At 40.6% G+C, this 18,186-nt stretch overlaps 1 protein-coding gene across 1 annotated transcript in view; it reads left to right on the top strand.

The window, feature by feature from the left end:
* The window catches only part of LOC136645409 (dynein axonemal heavy chain 11-like), a 264,485-nt gene extending 246,765 nt beyond the window's left edge, over nucleotides 1-17,720 (top strand). Inside the window, 8 exon segments of the mRNA XM_066621643.1 lie at nucleotides 1,209-1,451; nucleotides 4,083-4,265; nucleotides 5,655-5,702; nucleotides 5,704-5,771; nucleotides 13,284-13,396; nucleotides 15,354-15,494; nucleotides 17,472-17,500; nucleotides 17,502-17,720. Coding sequence (XP_066477740.1) covers nucleotides 1,209-1,451; nucleotides 4,083-4,265; nucleotides 5,655-5,702; nucleotides 5,704-5,771; nucleotides 13,284-13,396; nucleotides 15,354-15,494; nucleotides 17,472-17,500; nucleotides 17,502-17,720 — 1,044 coding nt within the window.
* The last annotated feature ends 466 nt before the right edge of the window (nucleotides 17,721-18,186 follow it).

The following is an 18,186-nucleotide window of genomic DNA, read 5'->3' as shown; positions in this document are numbered from 1 at the left end:
CAGAAGTCATTGTTTGCACTGTCTGCAGTCAGAATAGGGTCTCACTTAGTAATACCTTGTAGGTATCAGAAATGCTTAATCAGCATGCCTGGCACTAGAATAACCCTCCACTTGAAAGCACCCACAATTATGTTCATCCCACACAAATCAGATGCTGTCTCATTTCCAGGATTTTAGGTGGCTTCCCTTTGAAATGCTGAATCATAGAATGCAGGTTGGAGAAAATAGTATTTATCCTTCCGAAGTGAGAATCCCATATTATTTTAAGGTTCCAACATTGATCATTATTATTATTAGCATTATTACCAACATTGTTGTGTGATCTTGGCAGGCTGATAAGCATTTCAAAACTGTAGGAACTCGGCAGTAATTGAACATCCCACTGCAGTGCTTCAAAAGCATCAAACAGCATTGTGAATATCAAGTCAATTCAACCCTCTACAAATAAATAAAAATCCTCCTACCTGCCTGTTGTTTTTAAACTTGAGCTGATGCTCAATATTTGCTTAGCAGTTTCTTTTTTCTGAGTCGTAGTCAAAGCAGAACGCATACATCTACAGCAGTGCGTTAAACAATTGTCAGACTGTTCCATAAAGGACCTTGTTTGGCTTCTGGCAAGCCATTTGAAACAGAAATCATTATTACGAAACTGCAGTTCTATTTTATTTTATTTTATGAGAGCATATTGATTGTCAAATCATAATGCCTATATTTTGGTAATAGTCTAAAAGAAGAAATTTTGCCTGTTTTATTTTAAAATCCTTATGCCATTACTCGCTTTCATTTCAATGAAAGATGGCATTTTCTGAGATGCTACCGTAAATGGCTTCATTTAGTAAAATTGCCACATGGAATAATAATGTTACACCAGAGAGCATCACGTTGTAATCTGGAAGAAATAACATTTTTCTTTTTTCTTTTTTTTCAAAACCCATCTCTTTATTTTTAAATTAAAATTACCTTCCTGTTATTTGCTAACAGGAGAATAACCTGTGTTTCAACAAAATGCAATGGAATGTCAGGGTCCGTGAGACATGGAAGAGCTAATTAAAATACAGAGCAAATGAGATCAGTTTTCACGGATATAAAATGTTACAGAAGTCTTGTCATTCTCAGCAATGGCTCCATAAACAGACCAATTTGATTTATCTACCTAGGCTTGCTCCATAGCAGGGGGTGATTAATGAATGTTTGGGGTTTTCTGATAGTTTGATAGGAAGCTGGTCCTAGCTCCTGGCTTTGTGGTGCCTTCAGACCTGGATTCCCAAGGGTACCACAAATATATCAATGAAATGCTGCCCCCTAGAAGTCCAGTCCATTATGGCCTTCATCCCAATGCAGAGATTGAATTCCTAACAGTGACTTCAGACAACCTGTTCCGTACTCTTCTCGAATTGCAGTCCCAAGAATCCATTATTGGGGAAGGAACCTCACAGACAATGGAAGAAAAGGTGAGTTTTAAAGCACAAATCACATGGCAAATTGTTTTACAGACTGGGTGTCCAGCCTGCACAAAAGCCTGGGGAGGGAGAGATGAATGGGCAGATGGGGGGGGGGGGAAGCTAACTTATAGTGCCTTGTCACAAAATAAGGCTTTGAGCTTGTTTTTCCACAAGGGATCTGACAATAGAATACTCCCCTTTGTCATCACTGGATAGGATGCCACTGCAATAAATACGTGGAACACATGCCCATCCAAACACATGCCCATTGTGTGAAAACACAGCTTCTCAGACTGCTCACAGGCTCTTCCTCTTCCCTGCCCTGGCTCTGCCCTCCTTACACTCTTGGAGTGCCCTGTTTTTGAAGCTATTCAAAAATCAGATACTGTAGCTGCAAATTATTCAGCAAAGAACTCAACTCCTGCAGTGTGTAAGCATGTGTAAATATAGGGAGATAAATGTTTGATGGTCTTTTTTTCTGATTATTACATACAAACAAACAAATATTTCTAGCTCTCCTTTTTTTATAAGTCAGGTAATCCTCGGTGGATCCCAACAGAGTGTTGTTTAAAAAAGTGGCTCCAGGTGCTAAAACGTTTGGGAACCTCTGATCTACATAAATATGCACACATGCTTTTCCTTTAAATATGTTAATCACTAGTACTATAAGGTTTGTCTCTATCATTATAGAAGAGGCCATTCTCTTATTCCTGGATTGGCAAGAGTCAAGGTAGGTATAGGTAGCCTTGCATTTTGCACCCAGTCTGTTGTGCTTGTTGGAACCCTTCTAAAAATGGAACCCTTCAAAAGGCTCTGTGGCTTTTCATATGTAGAACATGTTTACAAATAAGAATGCTACATTATATCTAAGGTTATAAGACATCCCAGAGAGGTATGTTTTTGTTCCCTTTCCCTTCTATTGATTTTCTGGGTATGTCGAGTTTCTTCAGCCCAAATAAATGTTCTGCAGAAAGAAGTTGTGATCCCCCATTCCACGCACAACACAGCTATTTAAATCATAAGCATGTCCCACAAGCATCTGAGGATAGGGAACAAGTTGTCCCAACAGTCTAATTTTTCTTAAAGCACAAACTGTAGCATTTATGAATTTAAGAGCGCAATCCTGACTGCGCCTCTGCGCCTCTGGCAAGTTCCATAAAGCATGTTTGCGCCTCCTCAAGAGTCCGTTGGGCACGCCAGCCCGCAGAGGCTGCATCCAGCCTCCCTGCCAACTTGGAAAGGGAAGGTTGCCTCAGCTGAGCTCAGTCGATGCAGGAGTCTGTGGTGGGCAGGGAGGCAGCAGGGAGGAGGTGGGAGAAAGGTATTCTGGGGCAAGAGGAGGGAGGGCAGAGGGTGGACCTGGGGTGGGTGGGCGGGGAGCAGGTGGTGGGGCTGGGACCTGGCATGCAGGATCCTAACCCTGTTCCCTGAGCAGTGTGGAGTGGCTGCAAGCTTATGCCACCTCCTGAGATTGCGCAAGTCCAAGGAGACCCATTGGGTCTATGGTGGCTTACCCAGGTGGCTTACCTGTTGTGGCTTACCCATCGGGACTGTGGTGGCTTATCTGGGGGTAAGGGGAAAAGTTTCCCCTTGCTTCTAGCTGAGCCACTTCAGGCCCCAATCTAGTGCTGGAATCAGCGCAGGCCTCCTGGCGTGCCAGTGCAAGATTGTATAGCGTGTAAGATGTTATTTCTTAAACTATGTATCTCCATCAGTGATTTTGTGCATAAAGAATGCACAAAAGGTCAGACACAGAAAATGCAGTTATATATGCAGCAGAGTAAGATGGTAGAATGGACTATACCATTTCAAACTGCACTTTTGAATGCTGCCTTATATTAAAAAAGAAAAAATCTGCAAGTAGATAACTTGCAAATCAGGGAAAGGGCTGGGCTTAGTACCTTAAAATTGTAGTATTCTGCTTATGGGGACTTGTTCACCCAGGACAGGGTATTCCACACTGGAATGCGCCATCAGCATCTTGGTCCAGTCTACTCTACCAGCTCATTCTGCTTCAAGTTTAGATATAGTGACAGCCCCAAATGCTGAGCTAATCGTTTCACAACTGTTCTTCACAGCACCTCACTGAGGGCCAAATCCCATCCAACTTTCCAGCCCTGTTTCAAAGGGGTGTATGCTGCATCCTTTGGTGGGAAGGTAGTTATGGAGGCCTCCACAAGGCCCCTCCATGTTTGTTCCCTTGCCTTGGAGCTGCATTGCAGCTGCAGCTGCAGCTGCACTGGAAAGTTGAATAGGTTTGGGCCTGAGTCCTGTAATGTGTTTCTGTGACAAGTCTGGAAAGCAGTTGGTCTGATTTAAGGAGTTATCCCCCTATGTTTTTAACTCGTCTGTACTTTAGGGTCTTAAGGGCTTTTAATGTCAAAATTGTTAGTATGATTAAAGGGTCTCCCATTCCTGCAAAGATTTTTCTACATCTCTGCCTTTCCCTGCTGTGCGTACTCTACCAGAAATCAATGAAGCAATACGGCCTGCGTTATGTGCGCATTAAGGCTCATGTACTGTTCTTTCCAGGAGTGGACCTCATATCTGAAAGAAGAAAATATCAACTCCCCTCTAGCTTATGTTCACTTAGCTGGATCCCAGTGAAGCATTTGCTAAGCTCTTCCCTGTCTCTTGAAGGTAAAGGAGATATTGGATGACATACAGGAGAAGCTTCCAGAAGAATATAACATGTCAGACATTACCTCAAAAACTGCAGAACGTTCTCCATATATTCTGGTTTGTTTTCAAGAATGTGAAAGAATGAATGTACTCATACATGAGATAAGACGGTCTCTTAAAGAACTTGACCTTGGACTTAAGGTGTGTGTACTTTACTTTATCTTGGGGGTGCATGCCATTGTTAGGGATGCATGCCATTATCAACTGCAGGCATTCAGAGTGCTGGATGAATACGTCACTCCCTATGCCTTAGCAGCACCCATTCTATTCTTTAGTTGCTCTGCTATGTGACACAATGGGGACACCTTTTTAAGCGCTGGGATAAATCTTGACATGATTAGGAAAGTTACCAACTGCCATAATTTTGGTTTCTCATTAAATGGAAACAAAAGTGATCCTCATTCAAACAGGGATTTGAAATTTAATTTCCCACAGAGCCTGACTGATTTAGCAGGTCTCTTTGAAAGTCACCAGGGCACTGAAAATCCTAGCATCATGAATCAAGTTTCATATTTTAGGTGGCTAAAAACGTGAAGGAATTGACAGGTTCTATCGAGAAGATTGCAATTAGCCACTCAATATGGTACGCTTTCAGGAATGTATTCGGGTTTAAAGCAAATGTGTACAAAGTCAGTGGCGTAGCAAGTGGGGGCGGGGGTAGTCTACCCCTGGTACCAAGCCAGAAGGGGGTGTGGCATGAGGCCCAACCAAAATGGAAGCAGTGGGAGAAGCAGCAGCAGCAACACCAAAAGCTAATGATGAACTTACTTGGGGATAATAACACCTTTGCTGTAAGATTCTTGTAAGGACTCATGAGAACACATGAAAGGATTTGATCAATCTAAAGCACCATACAAATGCTATAGGCCCACTTCAGAGACCTGTCACATCCTACCCTCTCCTTTGTGCATGAGCTGAGATTTTCTTGCCATCAACTTCCTTCCATGTCAACAATCTCCCACAAGTGGAGAACCTAGAGGTCAGTTGTTATTGTTTTAACCTGGGGACATTGTCACAAGCTAATAGGCCTGTTTACCAACTCTGGCTGCAATCCTGTCCTCACTTCTCTTGAAGTAAGCTCCACTGACTGTAATGGAACTTACTTCTGAGTAGGAAGGTATAGGATTGGGCTTTCAGTTATTTATGGTTATATTTAAGGTCATTGTTTAATTATTTGACCCTATTTTTATTCTGACTATACAAGATATAGATATAAAATTGATCTATATATTATATCTCGTAGATATAAAATTGTTGTTAAATGTGAATTTTCCTCACATCTGGTGATTATATTTAAGAAATGAGGATGAGCTGGAGACTGGTGCTCCTGTTTGTATGATCACTTCACCCCTTTTTGATAAATGACTCCCCCCAGTTTTTAGGAGCCAGGATATTCTTTACATTTGAGGATCCAGCAACCTTATGTGTTTTACTGTAGGGGGAAAAAAAAGTCCTCTATCATTTATCATGTCATCTTATCACAGTCTCTTTGTGAGACGCAAATAGCACACTAATGTTTTCTTTTGTTAGGGTGAGTTGGCAATCTCTGCTGAGATGGAGCAACTACAGACAGCTCTTTTTTTTTGATAATCTTCCTGACACTTGGATGAAACTGGCGTATCCATCAACATACAGCCTAGCTCAGTGGTAAGTCACATGCCAACAGATCAGTGTGGCTTCTTTGTTCACCCGCAAAAATAAAAAATAAAAAACCCACCCAAAATAAAGCAGAATATGAACTATCCAATCTTGTTTCCTGCTAAATAGTCTATTTCTTTTAGCAATGCATAACTGCTTTTCACAGCTGGATATTAATCATGGTTTTTAAAAAGTTTTGGTCTCATCTGACATATCATGGTGGATTTTTGAAAGATTTTACAAATCAGCTTCATAGTTGCATGTTAATCCATGTGAACGCAGAATGTGCATTTGGATGTGCATCGGCATTGTAGAGGCTAGGTGCGGCTTCGGATCGGGATGGCCAATGGTTATAGCGCAACACCAGTGGACCATAGTGTATTAAAGCAGATTTTGTAAAAGGATGCAGAAGAATAGTGGGTTAAAGTATTCAAAATGTTGAGGAGCAGACATTGCTACATGGGATGCCAGGTCTACAGCTGGTTACCATAGCAACTTCGGGAACAGGGTGGTAGGATCTGGGGTTGGCTCAGAGGAGCTCTGCTGACATCTGTAAAAAAATAAATGTGAAGAAGTCCTTGTTATAGTTGAACAAGTGGGATCTGAAACAAAATGTTGCATCTCCTCAGCCCTAATGCACACTTCCAGGATGCATCAGCAGAGAAAGGCTCAAACAAGACAATTTACTATTCTTGTCCTCATCCACATATCTGTTGTGTTTTTCCAACTCAGCATTCTGTGGCTCCTGAGATCCATTGAACATGCTCAGTTCACATCAGCCTGGCTAGTGGAGAGAGGTTCTTATTTATTTGTGAACCCAGAAACCAATACCTTTTGCTTCCAATCGAACTGCTACTCAAGCAACTGAATTTTCTACTAGTATATATACATATTGTAGTCATCCATTGGGAATAGGATCCACAGAACACTGGGAAATTAAGGCTGAAATCCTATACCCACTTTCCTGGGAGTAAGCCCCACTGAACTCATTGGACTTACTTCTGAGTAGACATACATAGGATTGCACTGTAAGGGCATGTCTGCATATTGGACTCAAAATGCTCATTCATTGAAACCAGTTCTACAACCTATATTTGTGATGGTTTCCCAGCCATGGACGTCGTGAGTGATACAAAGTGACAGAGAGGCAGACTTCACAAGGACAGAATGCAATGTCAGTGCAGGATTGTGAAAATTGTACCTTCATTGATGGGGTGGGGGGTGTGACTTAACCTGAAATTCTGGTTTGGAAGTACAGAACCTGGTTTCTGAAATTGCAGAACTAGCAAAATCTCCTGTGCAGACATATCCTACATGTCCCTTACTATCACCTAGTTTAATAAAGCATGGCTAAACATAATTCTAAACCCTAAGCCATTACTGTATCATCACTACAATCTTCACTACAATTCAGAAATCTGCTAAATGTAGTATCAATATTTTTCAATGGTTTCACATAGACAAGGGCGAGACATATGAATAAATTCCTACGTTGTACTTCATAGGAAAGATCACAAAGATAGGATATAGGAGTGAGTCAATTAATGAACCTGTGGGAGTGCCATTTGTGATCTGTCTGACTTAAAATAGCACCTGGTTTCTAGTGGCTGTTTGCTGGTAGTGTTCTGCATTTTTTCATATTGAGCCCTTTTGGAACATGTAGCCATTCAATTATTTGAATTTATCTGTAGCCTACTTTGTGAACTTTTTGTTGAGAAGTGGTATATAAATACTCTTAACAACAATGCCAACAACAATTTACATGATTTGAAACCTCCAGCTCAGTTGTCCTTTAGTGCTATGGGGTTACTTCTCCTTTTTTTCCTGAAACAGCTAACACTCAGGATTTTAATGTGTTTTTAATATTATTGAGAGAATGTGTGGTTATACAGTTGCAGGAAGAAAAACCCAATCAATATAATATTTTAGCAAACACCACTAGAACAGCTGGCCTTAGAGGCTAGCCAGCATTTATTATTACTGTAATTATGTTTGGGGGAGGGGGAACAGGAGCCCTATTAAAATAGCCCTGATAACAACCACTGAGACGTTCTCAAGTTCCATCGTAGTGAATGGAAACTTCACTACTTAGCATTGTTTCCGTTCATTTTTAGTGAGCCTTGAACAGAACAAGAATTTTTCAATAGATTGTTCTCTTTATTTTTTGTTTTTGTAAAAGAAGAACCAGAAGTTTGCAGGCTTCTGAAGAGGTGCTTCATGAAATTCAAGACATAACCTAACATCAAATGCCGCCTTTGTTCATCAGAAGACAATGTGTGTCTTCTCAGTCAAGTGGAAGGATGGCAGCATCCTTGGTTCCATCCAAGCAAACTTGGTTCCTTCCAGACAGGTAGCTGTGTTGTTCTGTTGAAGCAGAAACAGCGAAGGATCTTAAAGCACCTTAAAGACAAACATCTTTCAACATACACTGCTGTGAACTACCATTCATTTCATCAAGTGCATGAAGTATTATTCTCAGAATGTGATGAATCTGACATCTGATGAAGTAGATTATAGTCCCCAAGAGCTTATGCTGAAATTTAAAGCTACTAGAAGACTCTTTTTTGCTTAAGATAAGCAGAGCACCTGAAATGAAGGGGAGTGACCATAGCTCAATTATACAGTGGCGTTCCTGGAGGGGGGCAAAACGTTAGGTTTTTTCAGGCACAGGGATGCCTGTATAAAGCGCTCCCACCCCCTTGCTTTCAGAGCCAGTTGCGGCTGCGAAAGCCTGAGGGTGACATACCGGGGGGGGGGGGGGAGATGATACCACTACTGGCCAAAATTGTGAAATCTTGGTATTTTCAAGTAATACCATCATGTTATATATAATTTGATGCAGAATGCAATGAAACAAACCATGTTTAAATATCAGTATTTTATAAAACATTATGGCCAAATAACCAGAAAAGGAAAGCACAACTGCCTTATGTAACAAAAAGTGGATTTTCTTCACTCAATACTGACCAATGAAACTGATTGTTCTGACAGCCAATGTGGTGACAGGGAACTAATAAGATGCTAGTTCTCATTTCCATGCATCAGCACTAATACTAGAACTCTTACTCAGTTGTGTGAGTGACATGACAAGTTGGCCACTGTTTTTTTGTTAGTTAATTGGGTGACCCTATGTAAAATAAATACATAAATAAAGTTAATGGAGGTTACACCAATCCTAGTGATGCCACTGCATTTAGGCTGTGCATATGATATTGTAATTTATTCTATATGGTCTGGTAAGGGAGGAGATCCATTATGGGGGTGACGCAATGAGCTTTTGTGCTGGGTGATGCAAATCCTAGTGAGGCCTCTGCTCTTCTTAAACAATACTGAGCTAGAAAGACTCAAGGACTGACACTGTATAGGGCTGACATTGGACCTTCAGGCAGCATCACATGTTTGTACCATTTTATTCTCCTCCTCCTCCCCAGTCATGCTGCAGAGTAATGGCGACTGAAGAATTGCCAATGAAATTCTCCTGCTAGGAAGCAAATAATATTCGCTTGTGGATGCCTATAGGGGTAGAGGAGAACAACCTAGGATTTATGCTTGGATGTAGCATTTTTCGAATTCCTGCAAACCATGTGTAACACTCTCCTCTCCTAGTACAGTCCCCAGAGGAGACCATTTACAAATGTTACCAATTAATCCTTTTCTTTAGTAGTTGACAGTGATGTAGATCTGTGTTAATGACCACTGTGTGAAGCTTCATGATTTTCCATAGCAGGACTGTGACTGATGAAAAAGAGATGTTCATAATCTTACTGTTGCAATGTTAAGATTTCATAGGCTGTATCATTAGTAGATTAGGAGTCTATTATTGTTATTTAAAGATCCATCTCCTTAAAAAAAATTCTTTTTTCTTCTCAAGTTGAACTAGTCCTGTGATTTTGTGACTACAGGTAGAAAGGGGAATTATAAACACACACAAAAACCTGTAGTCTATATATTACAAGAAGGGGATAGGCTGCATACGTTCTGTGTTGTTTTATTGTAAAGTTAATACAATAAACAAAAAAAGTAAGCCAAACCTGGAAATATCAGATCTACCTTGATTTAACCAATCTTGATCTCCCTGGAATTCTTGGTTGTCTGGATTTTAAACTTGGATGTGCTAAGGTGAAAGTCAGAACCCTAATTGCTGATCCTCGTCTTTGGGGAGGGATGGGTTTGTTCCATCTCATGAACACTCTAATGATGCACCATTCCTAAACACTTCTTCTATCTGAATGAAACCAGTACCCAGGCATTTGTTAGCAGTGGAGGGCAAAACCATTTGTGAATGCTTGCAGTGTAGGCAAGTCTCTCGGAAACAGAGTAAGTAATCTGCTGAAAAGTATTGGCTTGAAAAAAAACATGGGTCATAGAAGGAATACTGATAATGCAGGTACATTATCTCTCAGTGGAAATGACAAAAATCAGAGTTAAATAGGAAAGATATGTGAGGTGGAGAAAAGTGGAAGAAAGTGTGTGTTTTAACTAAATCAATTTTCTGAAATACCATGCACAGGTTAATCCTTTATAAATATGTTCAGGGAATATATTAGACACTGGCCCACCTACACAGAATGAATGCAGCACACCCTTGGATGTGTTTCAGAGGCAGGATAAATGAGGGAACTCTTCTGTATTTGATGTGGTTCTGCTCTATAATTCACAGACATTGCAGATAGGTGGTGATTTTTTTTCTTTCACTCATCTCTGAGGACTGACAAATCTTGCAAGGTGTCGGCTTTGCAGATAACTGGAGACTCTGTGTGAAGGACGTTTTTCACTTAGTTTTTAAATACAAAACAAAGACCATATTTGCTGCAGGACTACCTTTAGAAAAATACACACCTATGAAAGAAAAAAAAACCTTTATGAACTCGGGTGTCTGCCGAACTGTGTTTAAAATATGCCAAGTATTGAAGTCCTTGCGCCTAATTATCAATACCTTAAGGCCCTACACCTAATTATCACTCAAATATGTTTCTGAGCGTGAAATGCAATTTTGGAAAGTAGTCTCTCTCAACAGGGCCAGTTATGGAACATAGCTTTTTCGCTTTGAGGAAATCTGGTTGGGCATGGCAAGTCTTGATGGTGGAGTGGGTTGTTCTTTGCTTAGGTCCCTAATTGCTTAATGCATGCTTAAAAATAAATGCTGAGGAATGCCTTTTTCTATGGCAGCACAGCAGCACATTATTGCTGCAGTATGCTAGTGTTCCAGGACCATTTGTTTTTGGGGGGGGGGGGGAACATTGCATTTGGAGGCACAATTGACTTATAACCTGACTTTCACCATCTGTATGCTTCACATGGGAGCAAGTCAGGTGTTTCTCTGTATCCATTACTAGCTTAGGAAACAGCTGCGTGTGCTACACAGCAATGGAAGGAGGGCAGGTATAATGTTCCTAGAAGATGGAGCCAACCTTCTCTTCACCTAGCTTGGCCAGCCACTTAAAAGATGAAGCCAGCGTAAAACTATGTGTTACCTCCCTGGAGTCCACGCCAAGTGAATTTGTTCCATGGACTACTTCAGTGAATCAGACACCAAGTCAGTTCTTGGATAGTGGTTTCGAATGGCACAGAGCTATCCATAAATCTAAATTGAAGCAACTTCTATGATACACGCAGTGTATTTGCCTGGGCCTACTTCAGGAATCCCTTGTCTTTTCAATAAAACACACAGGGGTAATCTCTAGAGAGCTGAGCCACAGTATCCCATGGTAGCCAGTCATACATGTGTGTTATAAAAATTAACATTTAGATTATTTTTTTAGTTCCATGTAAGCAGAAATGTTCCTGCCACAATCTTCATTTAGACTAGAGAATGCTCTTTCCCCCAGGCAGTTGCTTCATTGAGGGTAGATAGGCTAGTCTGAGGAACAGACTTTTCTGTGCCAAAAAGGTCTCAATCCATCAAGGCACTGACTGCAAAATGACCAGAACGGAAGGTACAGATGTGCATAGAAAGTACGTGCACTGCATGGTAGACTTTTAGCCAAGGGGGAAAACAAGAGCATCTCACTAAAGCTCTGGGAGGTGTGGTCTAACCAGCCCTGGCTCTCTCATGCAGGCTTGTACAGAAGCCACAGAGGTACTCAGTGCTTTTTTTGTAAAAAAAAAAAATAGGTGCAGGAACTCACAACTTTTTATTTATTTATTTATAAACCATTTTTTATACATGAGCGCGCGTGCTCCCTGATAGCAAAAGCACTCCTGCCACAGCTGGAGTGAAACACCCCATTTTTTTTAGGTGGGGAGGTGCTCCATTGGGCTATAGGAAACTCTCTCCATTGGGCTATAGGAAAGCCTATACAGTAGTTAAAGTGTTCAGAACAAATATATAAGGTCTTGAGCCCAGCTGGTGGCCATCAGTGCCTCAAGTGTTAGTTCCAAACACTTTGAGCCTAAGATCTCTGGTGGCTCAGTGGTTAAACTGTAGATCTGTGAAGCCACGCTTGGGGTTCAAATCCCACTGAGGACTAATATTTTTTTTTAAGGTGGGAAGGTGTACCATGGCTGCAAAATATAAAGGTTGGTTGCTAGTTGCCAAAAGGGGGGGCCAGTTGAGGCTGCAAAACACCTCAAAGTTCAGTCCCAGGCAGGCTCTTTTTTGAACTTTTTTTTTTTTAAGTCCCAGGTAGGACTTAACCCACAGCCTCCAGCAGGGGGCTCACTCCAGGAGCTTAATTGTGGGTTAAGTCCTAACTGGAACTTAAAAAAAAAAAAGGTCAAAAAAGAGCCTGCCTGGGACTGAACTTTGAGGAGTTTTGCAGCCTCAACTGGCCCCTTTTGGCAACTAGCAACCAACCTTTATATTTTGCAGCCATGGAGCACCCTTCCCACCTTAAAAAAAAAAAATTATTCCTCAGTGGGATTTGAACCCCTTGCCTCTGGCTTCACAGACCTACAGTTTAACCACTGAGCCACCAGAGCTCTTAGGCTCAAAGTGTTTGGAACTAATACTTGAGGCACTGATAGCCACCAGCTGGGCTGAAGACCTTATATATTAGTTCTGAACACTTTGACAATAGGTTTTCCTATAGCCCAATGGAGAGAGTGCTGGGCTGTGGAGCACAAGGTTGGAGGTTCGAATCCCTCCCTAGCCAGCAGTGCAGAGCGGGATGGTGCAGGCAGGGGAAAAAAGGTGGGGGCAAGGAGGAGGGGAAAAAAGGGGGTGGGGTGGTGCAGGCAGGGGGGGAAAAGGTGGGGGCAGAGAGGAGGGGGAAAAAAGGTGTGTGTTCCATTACAAAAAAAGCCCTGGAGGTACTTAAGAGATATGAACCCAGCATTGATGAGCACATCATATGGAAAGCTCATGTGAAGAAAATATCAGTGCAGTGGGTGAGCACTGATGTGCAGTCTCTGGAAGTCAATAAGCTTATTCTGTTTGTGTAACAGCCTCAGACATATGTCACAAACGCATGCATTGTAAATATATTTCAGCTTCACTGTGGTCATGGGGGTGTTTGATGTATGGGAATGGCCATTTCCAACCACATCTTCCTAAGCTCCTGTCTTTTCTGTTGCTCTAAGGTACAATGATCTCCTTCTGCGCTGCCGTGAACTCGACGCCTGGGCACAGGCTCTCACCCTCCCTAGTGTTGTCTGGATATCAGGCTTTTTCAACCCCCAGTCCTTCCTCACAGGTAGGAAGCACATCACAACTCATTAGTAATTTACTGCTACAGTAATTTTTATAATTACTGCCAGGAGGCTTCATTAAATTTGATCTAATGAATAAATATTGTATTTTCAACGTGATTACCAGCACAGCTTAAGCTGTGTGCCATAAACAATTATTTTCCTCAATACACAGTACATCCGTAACTATTGATTTTTTATTTTTTATTTCTCAAAGAGTTTACTGCATTTGTATCATAGGGCACTCAATAATAAACGGAAAAAATCTATTGTCAAGGGACCAACAGCCAATGAAGAAATAAAAGGGGATAGCAATGGCAAAAAATTAGTAAATATTAGTATTAATTATTTCTATAAACACAAAATAGCTATGCACATTTAATGTAGATAGATACAAGATACAAGAAACCTTTATTGGCATGTTTAAAATCCAAAAGATTTAAAACAAAAGATTGGATGGAGAGAGACATAAATCAGTTCACCTAAAACCATGACCAACCAGGCCTTGCTGCCACGTATCAACCATTTGTGACCATCAGAGAAATACGTCTCTTAATTATCATATTTATATATTTGGCCACCACCCCAGAAAGCTCTTCATTTACCCTACTAAGTATGTACACAATTTTATTCTGGTCATTCCAACCCCAGAGAGCGGCCAAGATTGGCGATAAGTAACTTATACAAAGATCCTGATGCAATATGATATGCATCATATTGGGCAATATGATATGTAAAAAAAAATGTGGTGGTGAAGAAAGGTTAATCAGCATGGTTGATTTTATTAACCTAGAGTGAATTCCCTGAAACTGCCTTAAACATGTCCAAGGAGACTGTTTTCTTTGAAAAGCACACAATCATACCACAGCATATTCTGCTTTAGTGATTTCCCTCATTTCAAATTATGCCCTAAGCAACAAGTTTGGGGAACCTTGTTCAAGAAAAAGCAAACTAAAAGAAGACCAGTTCTCCTTTGGTACAAGAAACCAGTTCCATTAATCTCTGATTCTGAGACACAAAATTTATAGCTCTGTGGGAACAAGGTAGGATTCATATTTGAAATCAGCACTACCAAGACATAAGGTCTTCTGCTGCGGGGAATTTCTACACAAATTGTTCTCAGCCCACTGTTATAACTCATGCCCAGGTGTAAATTTTAAATCCTTACATCTGTGTGGGTGTTGCAATCATGGAATATCACAATTCAAATCAACCTTGCAGGTGGAAATTTCAGCTTTTTAAAGTCAGCAAGATCTAAACATCAAGTTCAGCAATGTCATATTTAGTATAGTTCTTCCTGGACTGTACCACGGTGCAGGTGATGTGCTTCAGTTCTCCATATCAAAATGCTCCCTGCCTTTGGAAAGCAAGTACTGTATATAAGGGAAACAGGTTCCATTTTAGTGTTCTCCTCTACATACTGGGTTGCCTATATGCAGTATATTAATATGAGAATGAGCAGTCCAACATGTCCTCTTTTCCATCTCCAACAAGTAGTTTAGCTCAAGTAGAAGGTAAGGCATGCAATCAACATTGGCAACAGGCCACTGTGCCAAAAACCTTATTCCCATCAGTCACCACTCCAGAACACCAGTCTGAAATCATCTATATTTTTGTTATATATTTGTACCTTGAGAGAGACAGAGCACCCAGGAAACATTCATGGCACAAAGCAGTCTCTTCCTTCACTAAAAAAAGTGATCAATACACTACCTTCATTGACAAAACTCACAGGGAAGTTTGTGTTTGACCCAAACCTACCATAGATATCTAGCTTCACTCAACACATGAGACTGTTTTATCTCCATTAGACTACTTGTCCATCCAGTACTGACTAGCAAAAATTCTTCTCCCTGCCTCAAACAGGGAGCTTTTTCAGTTTCCCAGCTATGCAAGATCCTTTTAACTGGAGCTACCAGCAGCCAGTGCATCTACATCTAATTGTTTCAATTTTTATTTCAGCTGTCATGCAGAGTTTAGCTCGTAAAAATGAATGGCCTTTGGATAAAATGCACTTAACAGTAGATGTAACAAAAAAATATAAAGAGGAGTTTACGCAGGCTGCCAGGGAAGGGGTGTACATACATGGTCTATACTTGGAAGGTAAGTGACATTTTTTAAGGTTTTGTGTTTTTTTAAAATAAACTTTGAATTTCTTATTTGCAAGTGCCTTTTAAAATCAGAAATATATAAGTGCCAAGGATAAAACAATTATTCCCCCCAGTTCCTGCAGATAAAGATATCCCTTGAGTATTCAGCTTTTTGCATTTTCCTAATTTATGTTGACCTGAACAATGCATTTATAACTCAATAATAACAAGGTGCTCCTTGTAATCAGAACTGAATACACAATATTATGAGACAGCCCCATCCCTCCAGCTCAGGCAGGCACTGTAGCTCAAATACAAGTGTGGCTGCAATCCTATACACACTGATCTGGGAGTAAATCCCACCAAACACAATGGGATTTACTTTCAAATAACTGTGCCATTTGTTTTATTAATAGATTTGTACTGTTTATTTTTTGCCAAAAGGGCAGTCCAGCACCTCTCATTTCTTCCATTATAATTTACATTATTAATTATATCTAGAGGTGTTAGTTTCCAGTGAAGAAGATAGGATTACAGCCTTATTGAACACAATGGGCTTCCTTCTGACTAAGATAAATAACACCATTTTCAGACACCTCTAGTTATATATTGTTTCTCATTCTCTGCTTGCAGGGGTGGGGAGTGAGCTGCACTAATTTACCCATAATCTAAGTCCTCCATGCCCCACAAATCCTGCTCTGCAGAGTCCCCACCTCTCCAGACTGGTTTATGTGAGGGCATGCAAAGAGCTCTCAAACCAAGGCGGTAGGGAAGTTACCTTCCATGTGCACACACTGTATGTGTCCCCTTAGGATCCATTGCAGTCATTGAAAGAAGACTTTTAAATTTGATTCTCTAAATGTCAATCAATAGGAAGGCAGTGGGAGCTTTAAAAGAAGAAATAAATCCATTGTATAAATGGGATAGAGGAGACATGCTGGTCAAAATTTTTCCCTTAGCTAAAATTACAAAACCAGACCCAAAAGTCTAGGGTGCTACTTTACCATGTTTTTGTTTGATTCGCAATTGAGAATTATCCTTGGTTTTCTTCAGTCCTCAAGTGGTAAGGTTAACCACAGAACTTCATAATTGTTATTCCCACTTCATGTGATTGTTCTCTTTAGTCATCTCACAGTTGATATTTGCAAGCATTCCAGCCTCATGGATTGTGCAGCATTTTGATTGCATGCAATTAGAATACAAATTCAGAAGAATGCAATTCATCTATTGCAGTAGTTCTCACACATTTAGCATCAGGACCCACTTTTTAGAATGAGAATCTGTCAGGACCCACCGGAAGTGTTGTCATGACCAGAAGAGACATCATCAAGCAGGAAAAATTTTTACAATCCTAGGCTGCAATCCTGCCCATACTTACCCAGGAGTAAATCCCATTTACTATCATTATTAAAAGAATATACATAGTAGCTTGTTAAAAGTACAAGTCTGTAACATTGCCCCAAATGCAGTCACATCCCATGGTAGCATCAAGTCTAATATATGAAATATATATTTCAAGTCTAATATATAAAATATTGAAGTGAATGGGCACCCACCTAAAATTGGCTCACAACCTATGTAGTGGGTCCTGACCCAGTTTGAGAAACACTGATCTATTGGAATGGGCAAATTTGTGGGTGGTGGAAAAGAGCCCCACCTACCAACAAGAATCCATTTTACCCATATGAATAATAGGAGCAGGGAGGGCAGACAGGTAAATGTAACTATTATGCTGCTCTGAATGCAAATAAGGATTGCAGGGACTTGCTTAACGCTATAATATTTTGGAAACATACTTAATTCTATAAAACCAAAGCTCTCCAAGTGAAGTAAATGGATTAAGGCACAATACAAGGACTGTTGTTTTATCCAGCCAGCAGAATGTCTAACCCTAATTGGTGAAGTATATCAAACTAACCTATTAAATAGGTACCAAGTTTCTTAATGGGAACTCTTATGTTACAATTCCACTTATATACCTTTTCCACAGGTGCTCGCTGGGATGTCCAAGGGGGGGCATATAGCAGAAGCTTGCCAGAAAGCACCAACACTAGTGATGCCTGTTATTTTTTTGAGAGCCATCCCTAACAACAGACAAGAGACAAGAAATGTTTATGAATGCCCAGTATATAAAACAAAACTCAGGGGTTCCACCTATGTATGGACCTTCCATTTAAAAACAAAGGAAAAGCCAGCAAAGTGGATTCTTGCTGGTGTTGCTTTACTTTTAAGTATGTGACTATAAGGCATTTACAAAATCTAGACTTCAGTCAGCTCTCTCCAACAATAGCTTAGGATTCCACTTCTTGCCTTGGTGAGTTTTTGTGCATGACTTCTGTGTTGTTTTAAGACCATGTGAACATAAATGTAAGAACACAGTTATTTGATTTTCTTTATATATACCACACTGTATGCAGGTTGAGTCTCATTGAGGGTTCCGTTATTAAAAAAAGAACTAAAACAAATCAATTTAAAGAACAAAGTCCCTTTGCTTCCTGATTTAAAAACAACCTTGCTGACCTTTTGAAATGCACACAGAGGCAATCAGTCTCTCTCCAGGCACTTAAGTTTCACGGACAGGCACCAATCCTTCCCTTCACCAGGGGCCACAGTGAAGGAGAAAGAATGGAGGTGATAATCACTGCCATTTAGCCTTCTTTCATGTGCTCAGAGGGAAGGGAGGGGTTTGCCTTGTGCCTGGAGAG

The sequence above is a fragment of the Tiliqua scincoides genome, chromosome 1, assembly GCF_035046505.1.
Source record: "Tiliqua scincoides isolate rTilSci1 chromosome 1, rTilSci1.hap2, whole genome shotgun sequence".
In the NCBI taxonomy this organism is placed as follows: Eukaryota; Metazoa; Chordata; class Lepidosauria; order Squamata; family Scincidae; genus Tiliqua; species Tiliqua scincoides.
This window is presented reverse-complemented; position numbering and strand designations above follow the sequence as displayed.